Source organism: Prunus avium, chromosome 1 (genome assembly GCF_965620075.1).
Source record: "Prunus avium chromosome 1, drPruAviu1.hap1.1, whole genome shotgun sequence".
In the NCBI taxonomy this organism is placed as follows: Eukaryota; Viridiplantae; Streptophyta; class Magnoliopsida; order Rosales; family Rosaceae; genus Prunus; species Prunus avium.
Window position 1 is genome coordinate 17,188,215 of NC_142284.1, and position 15,210 is coordinate 17,203,424.

Consider the following 15,210-nt stretch of genomic DNA (forward strand, 5'->3'; position numbering starts at 1 on the left):
ATGGTTGGTTAGGATATGTATTGGATTTGTGTTTTGGCATCCTAAGTGTTTAAATTGCTGTTTCAATTTTGTTTTTGTATTGGATTTGTATTTTTTATTTCAGATTTGATTGGAGGTGTTGAAATTGGATTCTGGTGTTGGATTTGTGAATTTTTAGGTGTATTGCTGTTTTTTGGAGCATTTGTTGCTGTTGTTTAAATATTGCTGCTTTTTAAATATTGATGCTGTTTTTTGTATTTTGATTACTTTTCGGGGGCTTTAAACTATGTGATATTGTTTACTTTTTTTTATTTTTCTTTGTTGAGCTGAATATGTGTTTTGTTTGCTTTCAAAAATGTGCTTCTATTTTTTTGGCATATAAGAATACATGTTAAGGCCGTTGTTTGTTAAATATTGAATTTGTTGTTGATTAGGTTTTGAGGTTTGTTTTTATAAAAAATAATAATTTTAGCCAAGGATGTTTTTAATTTTAAGACCTTATTAGTTGTGCAGATGTCAGATCTTATCAGACGTCGAAAGACGGTGATGACTCCACATGGTTCAGCTCCCCCCACTACGGTGTCAGCTCCCACTGCTGTAGCACAGTTGCACGACATGCCAGAGTTTCCCCCTCTCTCCCGTGCGGCGGCATCATCAGAGTCATCAGTGGCGCAACCAGTTAGTGCCAAGCGGCGTCACCGCCCTCCCAGCACGACCGACACCACTTCGACTTCTGCTGCTGGTGCGTCGGGGTCACAACCAGGTCAAGATTTCCTTAAACTCCAGTTTATTCCGACCAAGAATTTTAATAGGATTTTTTATTTAACGGTAATTGTATATTTCTTTGCAGCCAAGAAGAACACCCAAGGACCCTGTCGCCAGTTGAGGACGGCCAAACTCACCCGGGTGACCAACAGTCGTATCAACATCGGATACGACGTGCGGCATCGGGCAGCACCAACGGCGGACCAGCATAGCTACTTGGCCCATGACATTGGATCCATCGTTCGGACTTATTGCCCGATGAAATGGAAGTCTTGGAAGGTCATGCCTGAGGAGGTGCGGATGGAGGTGTTCGGACAGCTGTCGGTATGTATTCTATACCTTTTAATTGTTTTCCCTTCAAATTTTAGTTCTAATACTTAAATGTATGTAATGAATTTATTGTAGACAAACTACAATTTAGAGAATGCCGACGACGAGTTGTTGGCGTACATCAACAGACTCTTTGCTGAGAGGTACAAGCAGTGGAAGAGCGACCTGCACCACCATTTTCAGGCATATGATGATCCTATGGTCGCTTTTCAAGAGGGTTGCCCGAAGGAGCTTGAGGGCCGGGAGGATAGTTGGCAGTGGCTCTGCGGTCATTTTCAAGAGCCCGATTATGTGGTATTTTTTTATATTAAGTTGAAACTTATTACACGTTTCTTACTAATGTGTATTTAATTTTTTATATTTCATTTGACTTTCAACTAATACGTTTTATTTTTTGTATAACAGAAGAAGGCCAAAGCAAATAAGGGCAATAGGCAGAGGAAGGCTCTTCTCCACCATTCAGGTTCCACGCCCTTCTCCTATAGAATGGAGGCGCGGCGCCAGGTAATAATAAAGTCGTTTTTATTTATTTTTTATTATGTCATTAATATTAATTTATTTTTTTCATACTAACATTTTTCTTCTCTTGTTCAATTTAAGGGGGGGGTCCAAATTCCCAGAGATTGACGTCTTTGGAGACGTTTATGTTCGACCTGGGAATGAGTTGGCGGAGTCCCTTCATGTAAGTAGCCTTTAATTTAAATTATTATCTTACGCGTTCAAGTTTTATGGTTATTATATGAATGTTTTAATTAATATTTTATGTTATGTATCAACAGACGACGATGATTCAGAAGAGCCAGTCGGTTCTTCTTGACTCCGCCTCCCAGCTTCCTCCCGATACGCCGCTCGAGTCCGTGGCTCCTCCGCAGGATGCAGGGTTTCAAATCCTGACTGAAACCTTGGATCAGACTCTCAGGAGACGCCCAGGGACATATTGTCGAGGGATGGGGAATGCCAGGCAGCGGCCACCTAGACCCCGTGAATCATCAGAGTCAAACAGTGAGGTGACTGCTTTGAAGACAGAGGTGGCCGAGCTCAAGGGTCATTTGTCACATCTTCTACAGTCCCTCGCTCACTTCGGCATTGCAATCCCTCCTTTTCCTCCCCCGTCGACCTCGAGCCACATTTGCCAGACGACAATGTAGATCTTGGAGGATTGTTTGATTAGATTTTTAACTTTCTTAATTACATTTTCAATATATCTATTGTACTAAATATATTCTATTATAACAAAAATATTTCTCTTCATTACATTTTTTTTATTGCAATTTCATTTTATTATTAAAAAAAAAATCAAAACTATTTTTGTTACCAAAAAAAAATTTAATTAAAATTTAATTTAATTATAATATATTAATTTTTGCGCAATGAAATAATTCCGTCATGCAAATTTAATTTTAGAAAATACAAGACTGTAAAAATAATTTTTAAACAATTTATTCTATTTTTGCGCGACGAAATTTTTTGTCTCGCCAACCTGCAACAAATATGATTTCGTCGCGCAAATATTTGTGTGACGTACGTATTCTCGTCGCGCACAGAGCTACCACTTCGTATTCGTCGCAAGTCACGAACATTTTCTCATCCCGCTAACTCTACGCGACGAAGATAAATCGTCTCGCAATACACTTGCTACGACTATATGTTCGTCGCGCAACTCGTTGAGCGACGACAAATCTCGCCGTCCCGATACTTTTAGTGCAACGAAGGTTACTCGTCGCTCTAGTGCGCGACTAATTCAATAGATTTGTCGCGCAAAGCCATTCTAGACGAGCTTTGCGCGACAGATTTTGGGTGACGACAATTCTGTCGCACTAATACTTGTGCGACTGAAATTCACTTTGCGCGACCAAAACCTCTTCGTCACGCAAGCAGTAAAATGTAGTAGTGTATACATATCATATCTCTGCTCTCTTTTAATTTCATTTTTGTTTCATAGCTAACTAATATTTCTACTTTCATTTTTATCCCATAGCTAAATAGATGCTATTTTTTTTATTAATTTGTTTGGGCTTATTTTTTAGTGAAATGTCTAGATTGACAATTTTGATTAACTGCGGTGGGAGTTGGGTTGACTCAAGGTACGAAAATTTCAAAGCCATAGGAGTACTCGTTTCCAATACAATTACATTGAAGGAGCTTCAGAAGCAAGTATATCACATTGTCAATGTGGACCCAAACGACTATGAGATAACTATAATAGCTATGTATGAGGCAATGAAAGGAGAATGGCCTGTAGAGATAGCCGATGATGATGACGTTTTACTTTTGAAAGTCTTTTAAGACCTTACAAGATTCCATTATGCATTACATTGGAGGAGACTAGCCTTCAAGGGTCTCCACAGGCTCCCTGATTATTCCCAATTGAAAGGTTCTTGGGCTTGGCATCCAACGAAAGTTCGATAACCTGAATTATCTCCTCTTTAGGTTAAGTGGTTGAGTCTGGGGTGTAGTGCTTGACAGGACCCGACCCAAATTCCACTTTTGAAATCCGAGCCGGACCCTGTTTGTGTCCGACACCTGGCAAGTGCCGAGCACCAAAGACCTAATTGCCCTTCCAGTCAACTTTCTAAAACTGGGGTTTGACTTTTGCTGAAAAATTCAGCAAGGTCTCCCCTGCAGTTAAACCAATCCCAAGATTACACCTGTCAAACATGCATATAAAATATACGCCAACTGTCAGCATGCAAGTAATTACATTCCAACAGTCAGACATGCAATCTAGGGCAATATCAGAGCTCTATACAGATTAGGTTACAAGTATAAAATAATTAAACAAAACCCTACATTGTCAAGGAAGGTGGCGGAAGATGAACTCGGCCCGGTGGTGGCTCACTGTGCACGCTTACTACCTGGGGGCGCAAAACATTAAAAGGGTGAGTGGACCAAAAATAAAGTTTTAGAAAAAAATAGTATAAGAACATACTAACCCCTCTGTAAAAACAGTTAAGAAACTATAACATTTCTTCATTCATAATTGTACTGAAATCAATGTAATCATATTTATATATATATATATATATATATATATATATATATATATATCAATCATATACTTGATCAATTATTAAGTCTTTGAAAACATTAAAAACACTTTAAATCTACCACCTAGGTGTACCCATTTAGTAATCCGTCAATTCCTTTAATTTCCGTCAATTCCTTTATAATTCGTCAATTCCATTCTCCATTCGCGTGCATCACTTTAAAAGTCATTCATATGCCCACATTAGCTTTTCCTCTTAGTGGACACACTTTAGAAGTATCTCGGGACTCAAAAGTGATAAAGTCCTTAAAAGTCAACTCGGGACCCCGTGGGGTCCACGACCTCAAAATTCCGATCCGATCATTCCTAGAGGTTCCGATAGGCCTAGGACACATGTCCTGAAATTTTGGTCTCGATCGAACGGTCGGATTGCTCACGATCGCACGATCGGACGGATGAGTGATTTTTCTATAATCCTAGCCCTAGGGTTGACCTTTTCGGAGTATCCGGGACTCCGATTGACGATCCGTCAAAACCTACAATATCTTGAAATTACCTAGATCAACATACTCCAGTTTGACTACGATCCAACGGTCTGAACATAATGAACCCGGAAATCGCACACTATGCGAGATCCGTTCGGGGTTCAAACGTTATCCGAATTGAGATCCGCGAAATCCTACGCGCTCGTGAGGACACGAGGATTATTCTAGGACCAAAAGTGGCTCCTGCTACCTGACCCACGCGCCGGCCACGCGCCGGCAGCGCGTGGGTGTACCTAACAATTTCCGGTGACCGGATTTTCTCCACAACGTCGGCCCAAACTCCTGTCCTGGGTAATATACCCTATGTGGAACCACTTTTGTTCTTGGACTATGGCCAAAAAGTGGCCGGAAGTGGCTGAAATCGGCGATGCAAACCGGCAGAACTTCAATTCGAAATTTAACCTATCAAACCTCAAAATCTCTCCAATCCTACCCAACCATCAGCTAGTTCGTGAAAAATAGTTAGAAATCCATACCTTACTCGCTTGATTTGGTGATCGGAGGAGAGAGAACGAGAGGCTTGAAATTTGGGGAAAAACCAGCCAAATCCGAGCTGTTTCTAGTGGCTGGAGCTGTCGACGGAGGCGGCGCAGGTCGGGGGTGCGACGGCGAGGTTGGGCTGGTCCGATCTTGGCCGGTTTTGTGTCAGGCGGTGAGGTGGGGGTGGTGGCTATGGAGGTTTGGGGTAGCTGCTGGAAAATTTTCTAAAGGGGGGAGGGGTTTGCGCGAGGAAGAAGGGAGTGAGGAGAGAGAGAGAAGCAGATTTTTAAAAATCTGATTTTCAGAAAATACCATTTTGCCCTTTTTCCGTAATTTGCTCGTATTTTCTTCAATACGGCTCGGAATTGAGCCCATTACGTGTCTACGGACTCGTTTTGTCGTGCTCTACGCAATGGTACAAGTGGATTTTCCAAATTCTTTCTCGATCAAAAAGTCAACTTAAAACCTAATAAATTATTCCGAGGGTAGTTTAGTCTTTTCCTTCATTAAATTAATAGTTAAATAATAATTAAGGTTTGGGTTGTTACAATCTACCCCCCTTATGAAAATTTCGTCCTCGAAATTTACGTACCTGTCACTCAAAGAGGTAAGTATACTGGGCCAGCACCTGTTCTTCAGGTCCCCAAGTGGCCTCTTCCACATCGTGACTCCTCCACAAGACCTTCACTAGTGGAATCTCTCTGGATCGAAGCAGTTGCATCTTCCGATCCATAATCTGAACAGGCTGCTCCACATAACTTAAATCATCCTTCAACTTTATGGGTTGTTCTTCCAAGACATGGGATGGGTCTGAATTATACTTTCAGAGCATGGATACGTGAAATACGTCATGTAGATGGGAAAGATCTGCTGGAAGTCCAGTCTGTAAGCTACTGGGCCCACACGCTAAACAATCTCATATAGCCCAACATAGTGATGGCTTAGTTTTCCTCGTTTCCCAAATCTCACTATGCCTTTCCAAGGAGACAATTTCAAAAAAAATACCCAGTCACCAACCTCAAACTGAAGATCTTTCCTCCTGTTATTTGCATAACTCTTTTGTCTTTCTTGGGCCACCTTGAGCATTTCTCTAATTGTTTCTACATGTTTCATTGTCCTTTCAACATCCTCAGATACCCGTAACTTGTGCTCGCCCACTTCATCCCAATACAAAGGCGTTCTACACTGTTTCCCGTACAAGGCATCAAATGGTGACATTCCTATACTCTCCTGAAAACTGTTAATATAGACAAACTCCATGAGTGGCAATTTCTCATCCCAGTTACCCCGAAACTGCAATGCACATGCTCTCAACAAATTTTCTAAAGTCTGAATCATCCTTTCAGACTGACCATCTGTCTGGGGGTGGAACGCAGTTCCGAACTGCAGCTGGGTCTCAAATGCCTCATGTAACTTCATCCAAAAACGGGACGTGAATTGAGGACCTCTATCGGAAATAATGGATACTGATGCTCCATGGAGTCTCACTATCTCATCAATAAAAATCTTGGCCAACTTATTCAAGGTATAGTTTGCTCTCATCGGCAGAAAGTGAGCTGACTTAGTGAGTCGATCCACAATTACTCATATTCCATCATCCTTGTCCTTTGTCCGAGGAAGTTTGAACACAAAATTCATAGTAATGTGCTCCCATTTCCACTCGGGAATCGAAAGTGGTTGCAACAATCCGAATGGTTTCTGCCACTCTGCCTTGACTGGCCGACAAATTAAACACTTACTGACGTACTCTGCAATCTGCTTCTTCCAGAAAGGCCACCAATAATGCTCTCAGAGTACGATACATCTTGGTGTGGCCAAGGTGCATGGCAAAGGCCGAACAATGGGCCTCCTCAAGAATTTCCCTTTTTAAGGTCTCATCCTCAGGAACATACAATCTTGTTCCTACCAACAAAGTCCTATCATTCCTTACTGAGTAATCTGTCCTGTCGCTATTCTCAACCTATAATATCAATGCATAACCTAACGGATCTTGAGACTGGGCTTCAATTATTCGCTCTACTAGCACTAGTCTCACAAGGAGAGTCGCTAACAGTGCTCCCTGATCATCCATAACTAGCCCAACTCTCAATTTCCTCATTTCCACCAACTATGGCAAACACCTCCCTCGAATGACCTACCGATCCCGAGGACTTCCTGCTAAGGGCATCAGCTACCACATTTGCTCTCCCTGGGTGATGCTCGATAATTCACTCATAGTCTTTCATTAACTTTAGCCATCTCTTTTGCCTTAGATTCAGTTCTCTCTGGATGAACAGATACTTCAACTCTTATGATCCTTGAAAATCTAGCACGTTTCCCCATAAAGATAGTGTTGCCAAACTTTCAGGGCAAACACTACTGCGGCAAGATCCAAATCATGAATAGGATAGTTCAACTCATGCTTCTTAAGTTGCCTAGAAGCATAAGCGATTCCCCTACCATGTTGCATCAGCACACAACCTAATCCTTGTCGGGATGCGTTACTGTATTTTACGAAGTTTCCTGTCTCGTCCGGAAGTGTTAATACCGGAGCGGTGGTCAACCTGTTCTTGAGTTCGTTAAAACTCTCTTCACACTCATCTGACCATTCCAATTTACGCATTTTCTTGTCAAACGAGTGAGAGTTGTCGCTATAGTAGAGAAACCCTCCACAAAGCGACGATAGTAACCTGTTAACCCCAGGAAACTCCGTATCTCAGTAACATTAGTTGGTCGTGGCCAATACACTACTACCTCAACTTTCTAGAGATCCACAAAAATACCTTCTGCAGAAAACACGTGCCCCAAGAAGCTCACTCTGTCCAACCAAAACTGACACTTGCTGAACTTGGCACACAACCATTTCTGCCTCGAAGTCTTCAGCACACCTTCCAAGTGCTTCATGTGCGCTTTTTGACTTGTGGAGTACACCAAGATATCGTCTATGAACACAATCACAAAGTGATCCAAGCAACGTCGGAACACTCTATTCATGAAATCCATAAGTGCAGCTGGCGTAATAATCAATTCAAATGGCATCACCAGGAACTCCTAGTGCCCATACCTTATCCGAAAAGCTATCTTAGGCACATCCTCCTCTCTGAAGCGTAGCTGATGATACCCAGCTCTTAAGTCAATCTTAAAAAAATACCTTGGCACCTTTCAGCTGATCAAACAGATCGTCTATCCATGGTTATGGATACCGGTTCCTTACTGTGCCCCTATTCCACTGCCTATAGTCAATACACAATCTCATGGTGCCATCCTTCTTCTTTACCAACACTACTGGAGCGCCCCATGGTGAGGAACTGGATCAGATGAAACCCTTATCCACCAGCTCCTGAAACTAAGTCTTTAACTCCCTTTCCTCTGCTGGTGCCCTTCAGTTCAGCGCCTGAGAAATGAGGTTCGTACCCGGAACGAGCTCAATAGTGAACTCAATCTCTCGATGAGGTGGTAAACCTTGAAATCCTTCTAAAGCACATCTGGCCATTCCTGTACCACTGGAACATCCTCCAACCTCAATCCATTATCCCGGGTATCGATAATGTGCACCAAGTATCCTAAACATCCTTTCTTGAGCAACCGCCTTGCCTTCATAGTTGAAATGAGGCAAGATGTAAGGACTCAGTGCTCACCAAAACGTCCCCTTAGATCGTCCGGAACTACGGAACATGATCTCTTTTCGAAAACAACCTACGAAGGCACAGTGCTTGGCTAACCAATCCATCCCCAAAATGACATCTAAATCCACCATTTCCAAGGAAATTAGATCTGCCTCCAGAAATACGTCTCTCAGCACCTCTAGCTGCACCACCTCCAAAGCGGTTCCAAGAACTACCACTCTAGTTTGATACTCCATTAGAACAAATCCAGGTCGAAAACCTTCATAACTGCGGTCGCTAGATGATCCAGAACTAAAACTACCCCTCTTGGATGACACCTAACTGGGACCACCCATCTCAACTATCGCCTACGGGAATCACCCCGTGCTCGGACCATCATCTGGCTACTTCCTATCAGTGAGGCAGACAAGACCAAATCTCCAAAATTGGTCAGTCATTGGTTAATCTTAATGTCTCGAATGGAAGCCTTTAACCTTCTTGTAACTAGTTGACACTTCTTCCTTTCATTCTCCACCAATGGAGTACAATATTTAGATAACTTGTTGAACTTTTGTTCGTACTTCATTACCGTCATCCCACTCTGTTTTAGCTGCAGAAACTCTTCCATCTTCATACTCTGATATGCGAGTGGATAGAACTACACAACAAACTCTGCTCTGAAATCCAACCATTTAATGGTTGTTGGGTTCAGATATCTCTTCCTGATTGATTCTCACAAACATCTAACATTTCTGGCAAAAAAGAAAGTGGCCAGGGTCACCCTGTGATCCTGTGGAACGGCCAACACCTCCATAATCCACTATATCCACTATATCCACTCCTCAGCTACTGATGGGTCATCATCACCCTCAAAATCAGTGACCCCTAACCTTTTAACCTGATTTACGTAGCTCGGAGAAGAATCTCCGGATGGCCCAGTTCTGGATAGGGCCTGAGTCAACGGCTCCAACAAATGACTGCTCTACCGGTTCGAGTACCGGTGCAAAAATAGAAAATTCCTCTAGCTCGGGCGAGGGATTCTGTTCCTGAAGTCGGGACAATTGTCTAGCCCCTGTCCTAGTGCCACCACGCTTAGGGCCCATAATCCTGTCAAAAGAAGTGACATTCCTTAAAACTGAGATGAATCTATAGTGCGGAGTCTACAGGAAGTTAACCTAATGCGCTGATACCAAGTTGACAGGACCCGACCCAAATTCCACTTTTGAAATCCGAGCCGGACCCTGTTTGTGTCCGACACCTGGCAAGTGCCGAGCACCAAAGACCTAATTGCCCTTCCAGTCAACTTTCTAAAACTGGGGTTTGACTTTTGCTGAAAAATTCAGCAAGGTCTCCCCTGCAGTTAAACCAATCCCAAGATTACACCTGTCAAACATGCATATAAAATATACGCCAACTGTCAGCATGCAAGTAATTACATTCCAACAGTCAGACATGCAATCTAGGGCAATATCAGAGCTCTATACAGATTAGGTTACAAGTATAAAATAATTAAACAAAACCCTACATTGTCAAGGAAGGTGGCGGAAGATGAACTCGGCCCGGTGGTGGCTCACTGTGCACGCTTACTGCCTGGGGGCGCAAAACATTAAAAGGGTGAGTGGACCAAAAATAAAGTTTTAGAAAAAAATAGTATAAGAACATACTAACCCCTCTGTAAAAACAGTTAAGAAACTATAACATTTCTTCATTCATAATTGTACTGAAATCAATGTAATCATATTTATATATATATATATATATATATATATATATATATATATATATATATATATATATCAATCATATACTTGATCAATTATTAAGTCTTTGAAAACATTAAAAACACTTTAAATCTACCACCTAGGTGTACCCATTTAGTAATCCGTCAATTCCTTTAATTTCCGTCAATTCCTTTATAATCCGTCAATTCCATTCTCGTGCCACCGGAGTGACACGTCCTAGCAGACCTCGGGAAACACAAAGTCAACCCGAGCCGCAATCCTAGCAGAATTCAGGGGACACTTGGTCGGCCTGATCCGCATTCCTAGTAGAATTCAGGGGACACTTAGTCGGCCTGATCCGCAATCCTAGCAGAATTCAGGGGACACTTGGTCGGCCTGATCTGCATTCCTCACACCCACGGTTTGGGCGTCCCCGAAAATCGTGGGGCGGTGTCTAGCATGCTGACTTACCCGAAGGCAACTGGATGTCCGTCGACATCAATATAACCGAAGGCAACATAATTTTATTCCGAAGGCAACTTTATTTCCGAGGCAACATTTATTATACTGAAGGCAACCTTGGGTACCTATGGTGGCTTAAAATAAATGTATATATATATATATATATATATATATATATATATATATATATAATTCTTGAAAAAGATTAAAGTTTATAAAACTACTTATAAAACTATTCCTTAAATCCTGCTGCCATTTAATCTGATAATACCTCAGTTCTAACTTTCCAAATCCCTTTTTAAATGTTCCACTAGGCAGCACATAAATAAACAAAAATATTTAAATCTATCAAGTCATGCTAGGAAAGCTGTATTCAGTAAAACTTATTCAAGATCAAATAATGAAATTAAAATGCATAAAACGTTTATAAAACAAACAGTCCACTCTCAGATACTCTGAGCTAGCTGGACCCTTTGAAGGTCCCTCCTGCGGGTCACCTGGTGCCCGGGTGCCTGTATAGCCATCATAATACTTTATTAAAAACTCTGCTCAGTAATATAATATTAAATTAAAAACCCTGACCCCCGGCTCCTAAAAGTGTGTGCATCACTTTAAAAGTCATTCCTATGCCCACATTAGCTTTTCCTCTTAGTGGACACACTTTAGAAGTATCTCGGGACTCAAAAGTGATAAAGTCCTTAAAAGTCAACTCGGGACCCCGTGGGGTCCACGACCTCAAAATTCCGATCCGATCATTCCTAGAGGTTCCGATAGGCCTAGGACACATGTCCTGAAATTTTGGTCTCGATCGAACGGTCGGATTGCTCACGATCGCACGATCGGACGGATGAGTGATTTTTCTATAATCCTAGCCCTAGAGTTGGCCTTTTCGGAGTATCCGGGACTCCGATTGACGATCCGTCAAAACCTACAAGATCTTGAAATTACCTAGATCAACATACTCCAGTTTGACTACGATCCAACGGTCTGAACATAATGAACCCGGAAATCGCACACTATGCGAGATCTGTTCGGGGTTCAAACGTTATCCGAATTGAGATCCGCGAAATCCTACGCGCTCGTGAGGACACGAGGATTATTCTAGGACCAAGAGTGGCTCCTGCTACCTGACCCACGCGCCGGCAGCGCGTGGGTGTACCTAACAATTTCCGGTGACCGGATTTTCTCCACAACGTCGGCCCAAACTCCTGTCCTAGGTAATATACCCTATTTGGAACCACTTTTGTTCTTGGACTATGGCCAAAAGGTGGCCGGAAGTGGCTGAAATCGGCGATGCAAACCGACAGAACTTCAATTCGAAATTTAACCTATCAAACCTCAAAATCTCTCCAATCCTACCCAACCATCAGCTAGTTCGTGAAAAATAGTTAGAAATCCATACCTTACTCGCTTGATTTGGTGATCGGAGGAGAGAGAACGAGAGGCTTGAAATTTGGGGAAAAACCAGCCAAATCCGAGCTGTTTCCAGTGGCTGGAGCTGTCGACGGAGGCGGCGCAGGTCGGGGGTGCGACGGCGAGGTTGGGCTGGTCCGATCTTGGCCGGTTTTGTGTCAGGCGGTGAGGTGGGGGTGGTGGCTATGGAGGTTTGGGGGAGCTGCTGGAAAATTTTCTAAAGGGGGGAGGGGTTTGCGCGAGGAAGAAGGGAGTGAGGAGAGAGAGAGAAGCAGATTTTTAAAAATCTGATTTTCAGAAAATACCATTTTGCCCTTTTTCCGTAATTTGCTCGTATTTTCTTCAATACGGCTCGGAATTGAGCCCATTACGTGTTTACGGACTCGTTTTGTCGTGCTTTACGCAATGGTACAAGTGAATTTTCCAAATTCTTTCTCGGTCAAAAAGTCAACTTAAAACCTAATAAATTATTCCGAGGGTAGTTTAGTCTTTTCCTTCATTAAATTAATAGTTAAATAATAATTAAGGTTTGGGTTGTTACAGTGCTTCTCTCAACAACTCTTGTGTTTTCGAAAGACTATGATTATTCTCATAGGTGGTTTTCTTTGAAAGTTTTGGGAAGCGTTAGTGTGCTCCCTCAGAATTTTCTTCACTTTTTTTTTTTATTGTACTTTGTTTTTGACTTTTTGCAAGCTAATTAATCCCTATGTCGTACGAAGAACTATGATTGTCATCATAGGAGGTTTTCTTTGACAAGTTATGATAGGAGTTATAGTAGTGTGTTCTTATGGGGTCCCTCTTCGTTGCCCTCTTTGTGTTTTCTTGGTGAGTTTCTTGTGTCTCTGACCCTGGTGTACCGAACAACTCTTGCGCTAGATAAAGGACTATGATTGTTCTCATAGAAGGCTTTCTTAGACGATTTGGGATACATTGGTGTGCTCTAATGTGGGGGGTCTTCTAGTAGTATGGTTGTTTTGTTTTGGTTATTTGTGATGGTTTGGTGGTTCTCGATTGGACTCTCCTGTTAGTGCATAGCATGTGTGGAACTCTTCCCTATCCTGGGGTTTTTCCCACTTGGTTTTTTGTGGAAGGTTTTAATGAGTCCACTGTTTTCATGTTGTCCTCTGTATGAACCTACTGGACTATGAATCAAATCCTTTTACTCTAAAAAAAAAGTAAGCAAACAACAACGTCCATCAGTTAACTTCAAAAAAGAATTGTGAGATCTTGGATATTTTGACGTGTTTAAACAATAGTTTATAATTATAAGAGAATTTAATGGAAATTTTGGGAGTTTATTTGGATTTTTTAATTTGATTTGAGATTTATTTGAAGTGAACAAGATAATATTTAAATTTCTCTTGAGGTCAAGTGGTGATTTGTATTTCGTAAGCTGAAACTATGTTTGATTATGATTCTATAGTTTTTTTATGAGGCCGAATGAATCTTTAATGAGTATTCAAAGTCCACTTAGTGTGTGAAATGTGGCACGCTGTGATTGGACTACTTGAATGACAGGATCCGCCCTAGATTCTCCCTCAAAAGCCATGAACGTTGTAATTTACCCAACGAACAAAACCTCTATAGTTTGCTGAGTAAACCTCCCCATTGATTGTGTAATTTACCTAACAAACAAGACTATTTACCACATGAATGAGAGCTGTCACTACTACAGAAATTGAAATAGACGACGGGAATCCACCGTCGTGTAGCATGTTTTAAAACCGACGTGAAATCAACCGCCATCTTTTAATACATAAAATAACGACGGAAAATAACCGACGTCGTTAATATATTACACGTCACAAAACAACTAAAACCGACATCTAATTCATACATAAATAGCTTAAAAAGACAACTTCGACTATATTAGACGACGATTTTAGTAAAACACAGACGTTTAAATAATGTTAAATGTCAAGAACAACTACAAACCCGACGTAAAAATGATTATCAACGTCTCTAATTGAAATAAAACCGACGTGTAAAACGTAGAAACCGTCGTGGTTAATATATACTACGTTCACTAAATAAAAAAACTGACGTCTAAAACATATAACATGGTAAATTAGACGTCACTTTAGTTAAAAAAAGTGACGTTTGAAAGCTTTAACATGGCACATATTTACTTGGACTGACATAACAAACAAATAACCACGACCCTTTAGGTCACCACAGACGTTCAAAATGATTTTGACGGCTTGAACAGAGAAATAAACGATGTGGATTTAATATTGCACGTCGGTTAATTAAAATATATGTCATGTTTAATCCATTTACTATGGCCTAGGAGTCACATTTTGGGACGTGGTTAATTATTACAACGTCAGTTTGTATAGGCTTTGACGTGGTTGGCATTTTAAAAGTCTCTTTTGTGAGCCACTTAGACGTGTGTAATCTCCGAGACGTCATTGCTTTTAGCCTAACCGTCGTTAAGAAGTAAGAAAATGCCTTGAATTATGGATTTGACTTCGGTTATTGTAAAATGAAGGTCGTGGTTAGAACTTTACTATGTCCCAATTATTCGACGTTGTTATACTATGTCGGTGATTTGTTTATTCCATGACGTGGCTAGTCTTTATTAAGTCTCTTTTATAACCATTTTTGACGTGTGTATTCTCCGAGACGTCAATTGTTTTATTATAACTGACGTGCAACATTATTTTTACGATGGTAATCATCAATCGATGGTTTCCTTAAATTCGTCGGTTTGATCTCTCTTCCGTCGTGTTATTCTTTATTGTACGTTGTTGATTATTTTCTTTACCATCGTTGTTGTTAATATTTATTAACCGTGTTTAAATTAATTTGAATTAACCGACGTGTTTTCTTTTTCAAATGGCGGTTTTTATTTCATTTTTGAGTTGGCATTCCACGTCGTTTTTGAAAACCCGACGTTGGTTATTTTTTAGACGTCTCTTTTTGCGATTTTTGTAACTTGACCA

At 41.2% G+C, this 15,210-nt stretch overlaps 1 protein-coding gene and 1 long non-coding RNA gene across 2 annotated transcripts; one reads left to right on the forward strand and one right to left on the reverse strand.

Annotated features, from left to right (window-relative positions):
* The first annotated feature begins 492 nt into the window (after positions 1–492).
* LOC148297440 (uncharacterized) lies at positions 493–2,222 on the forward strand. Its single transcript, XM_088247068.1, has 6 exons — positions 493–742; positions 830–1,068; positions 1,150–1,368; positions 1,480–1,589; positions 1,675–1,756; positions 1,854–2,222. Exons 1-6 carry the CDS (start codon positions 493–495, stop codon positions 2,220–2,222), a joined length of 1,269 nt encoding a protein of 422 aa, XP_088103194.1.
* Positions 2,223–3,240: 1,018 nt separating this feature from the next.
* On the reverse strand, positions 3,241–5,321 carry LOC148297441 (uncharacterized). The gene is made up of 3 exons (XR_015834577.1): positions 5,082–5,321; positions 3,865–3,929; positions 3,241–3,722 (listed from the first exon to the last, which is right to left on the reverse strand). It is a non-coding gene; the product is annotated as an uncharacterized LOC148297441 (long non-coding RNA).
* Between the last annotated feature and the right edge of the window lie 9,889 nt (positions 5,322–15,210).

What these genes read in the sequence shown, in the direction of transcription:
- LOC148297440 (XM_088247068.1), top strand. Translation starts at nt 493, where the DNA reads ATGTCAGATCTTATCAGACGTCGAAAGACGGTGATGACTCCACATGGT. An exon ending in TTCAAGAGCCCGATTATGTG is followed by an intron (nt 1,369 to 1,479) that starts GTATTTTTTTAT and finishes TTTGTATAACAG; the next exon opens with AAGAAGGCCAAAGCAAATAA. An exon ending in CGGCGCCAGGTAATAATAAA is followed by an intron (nt 1,590 to 1,674) that starts GTCGTTTTTATT and finishes GTTCAATTTAAG; the next exon opens with GGGGGGGTCCAAATTCCCAG.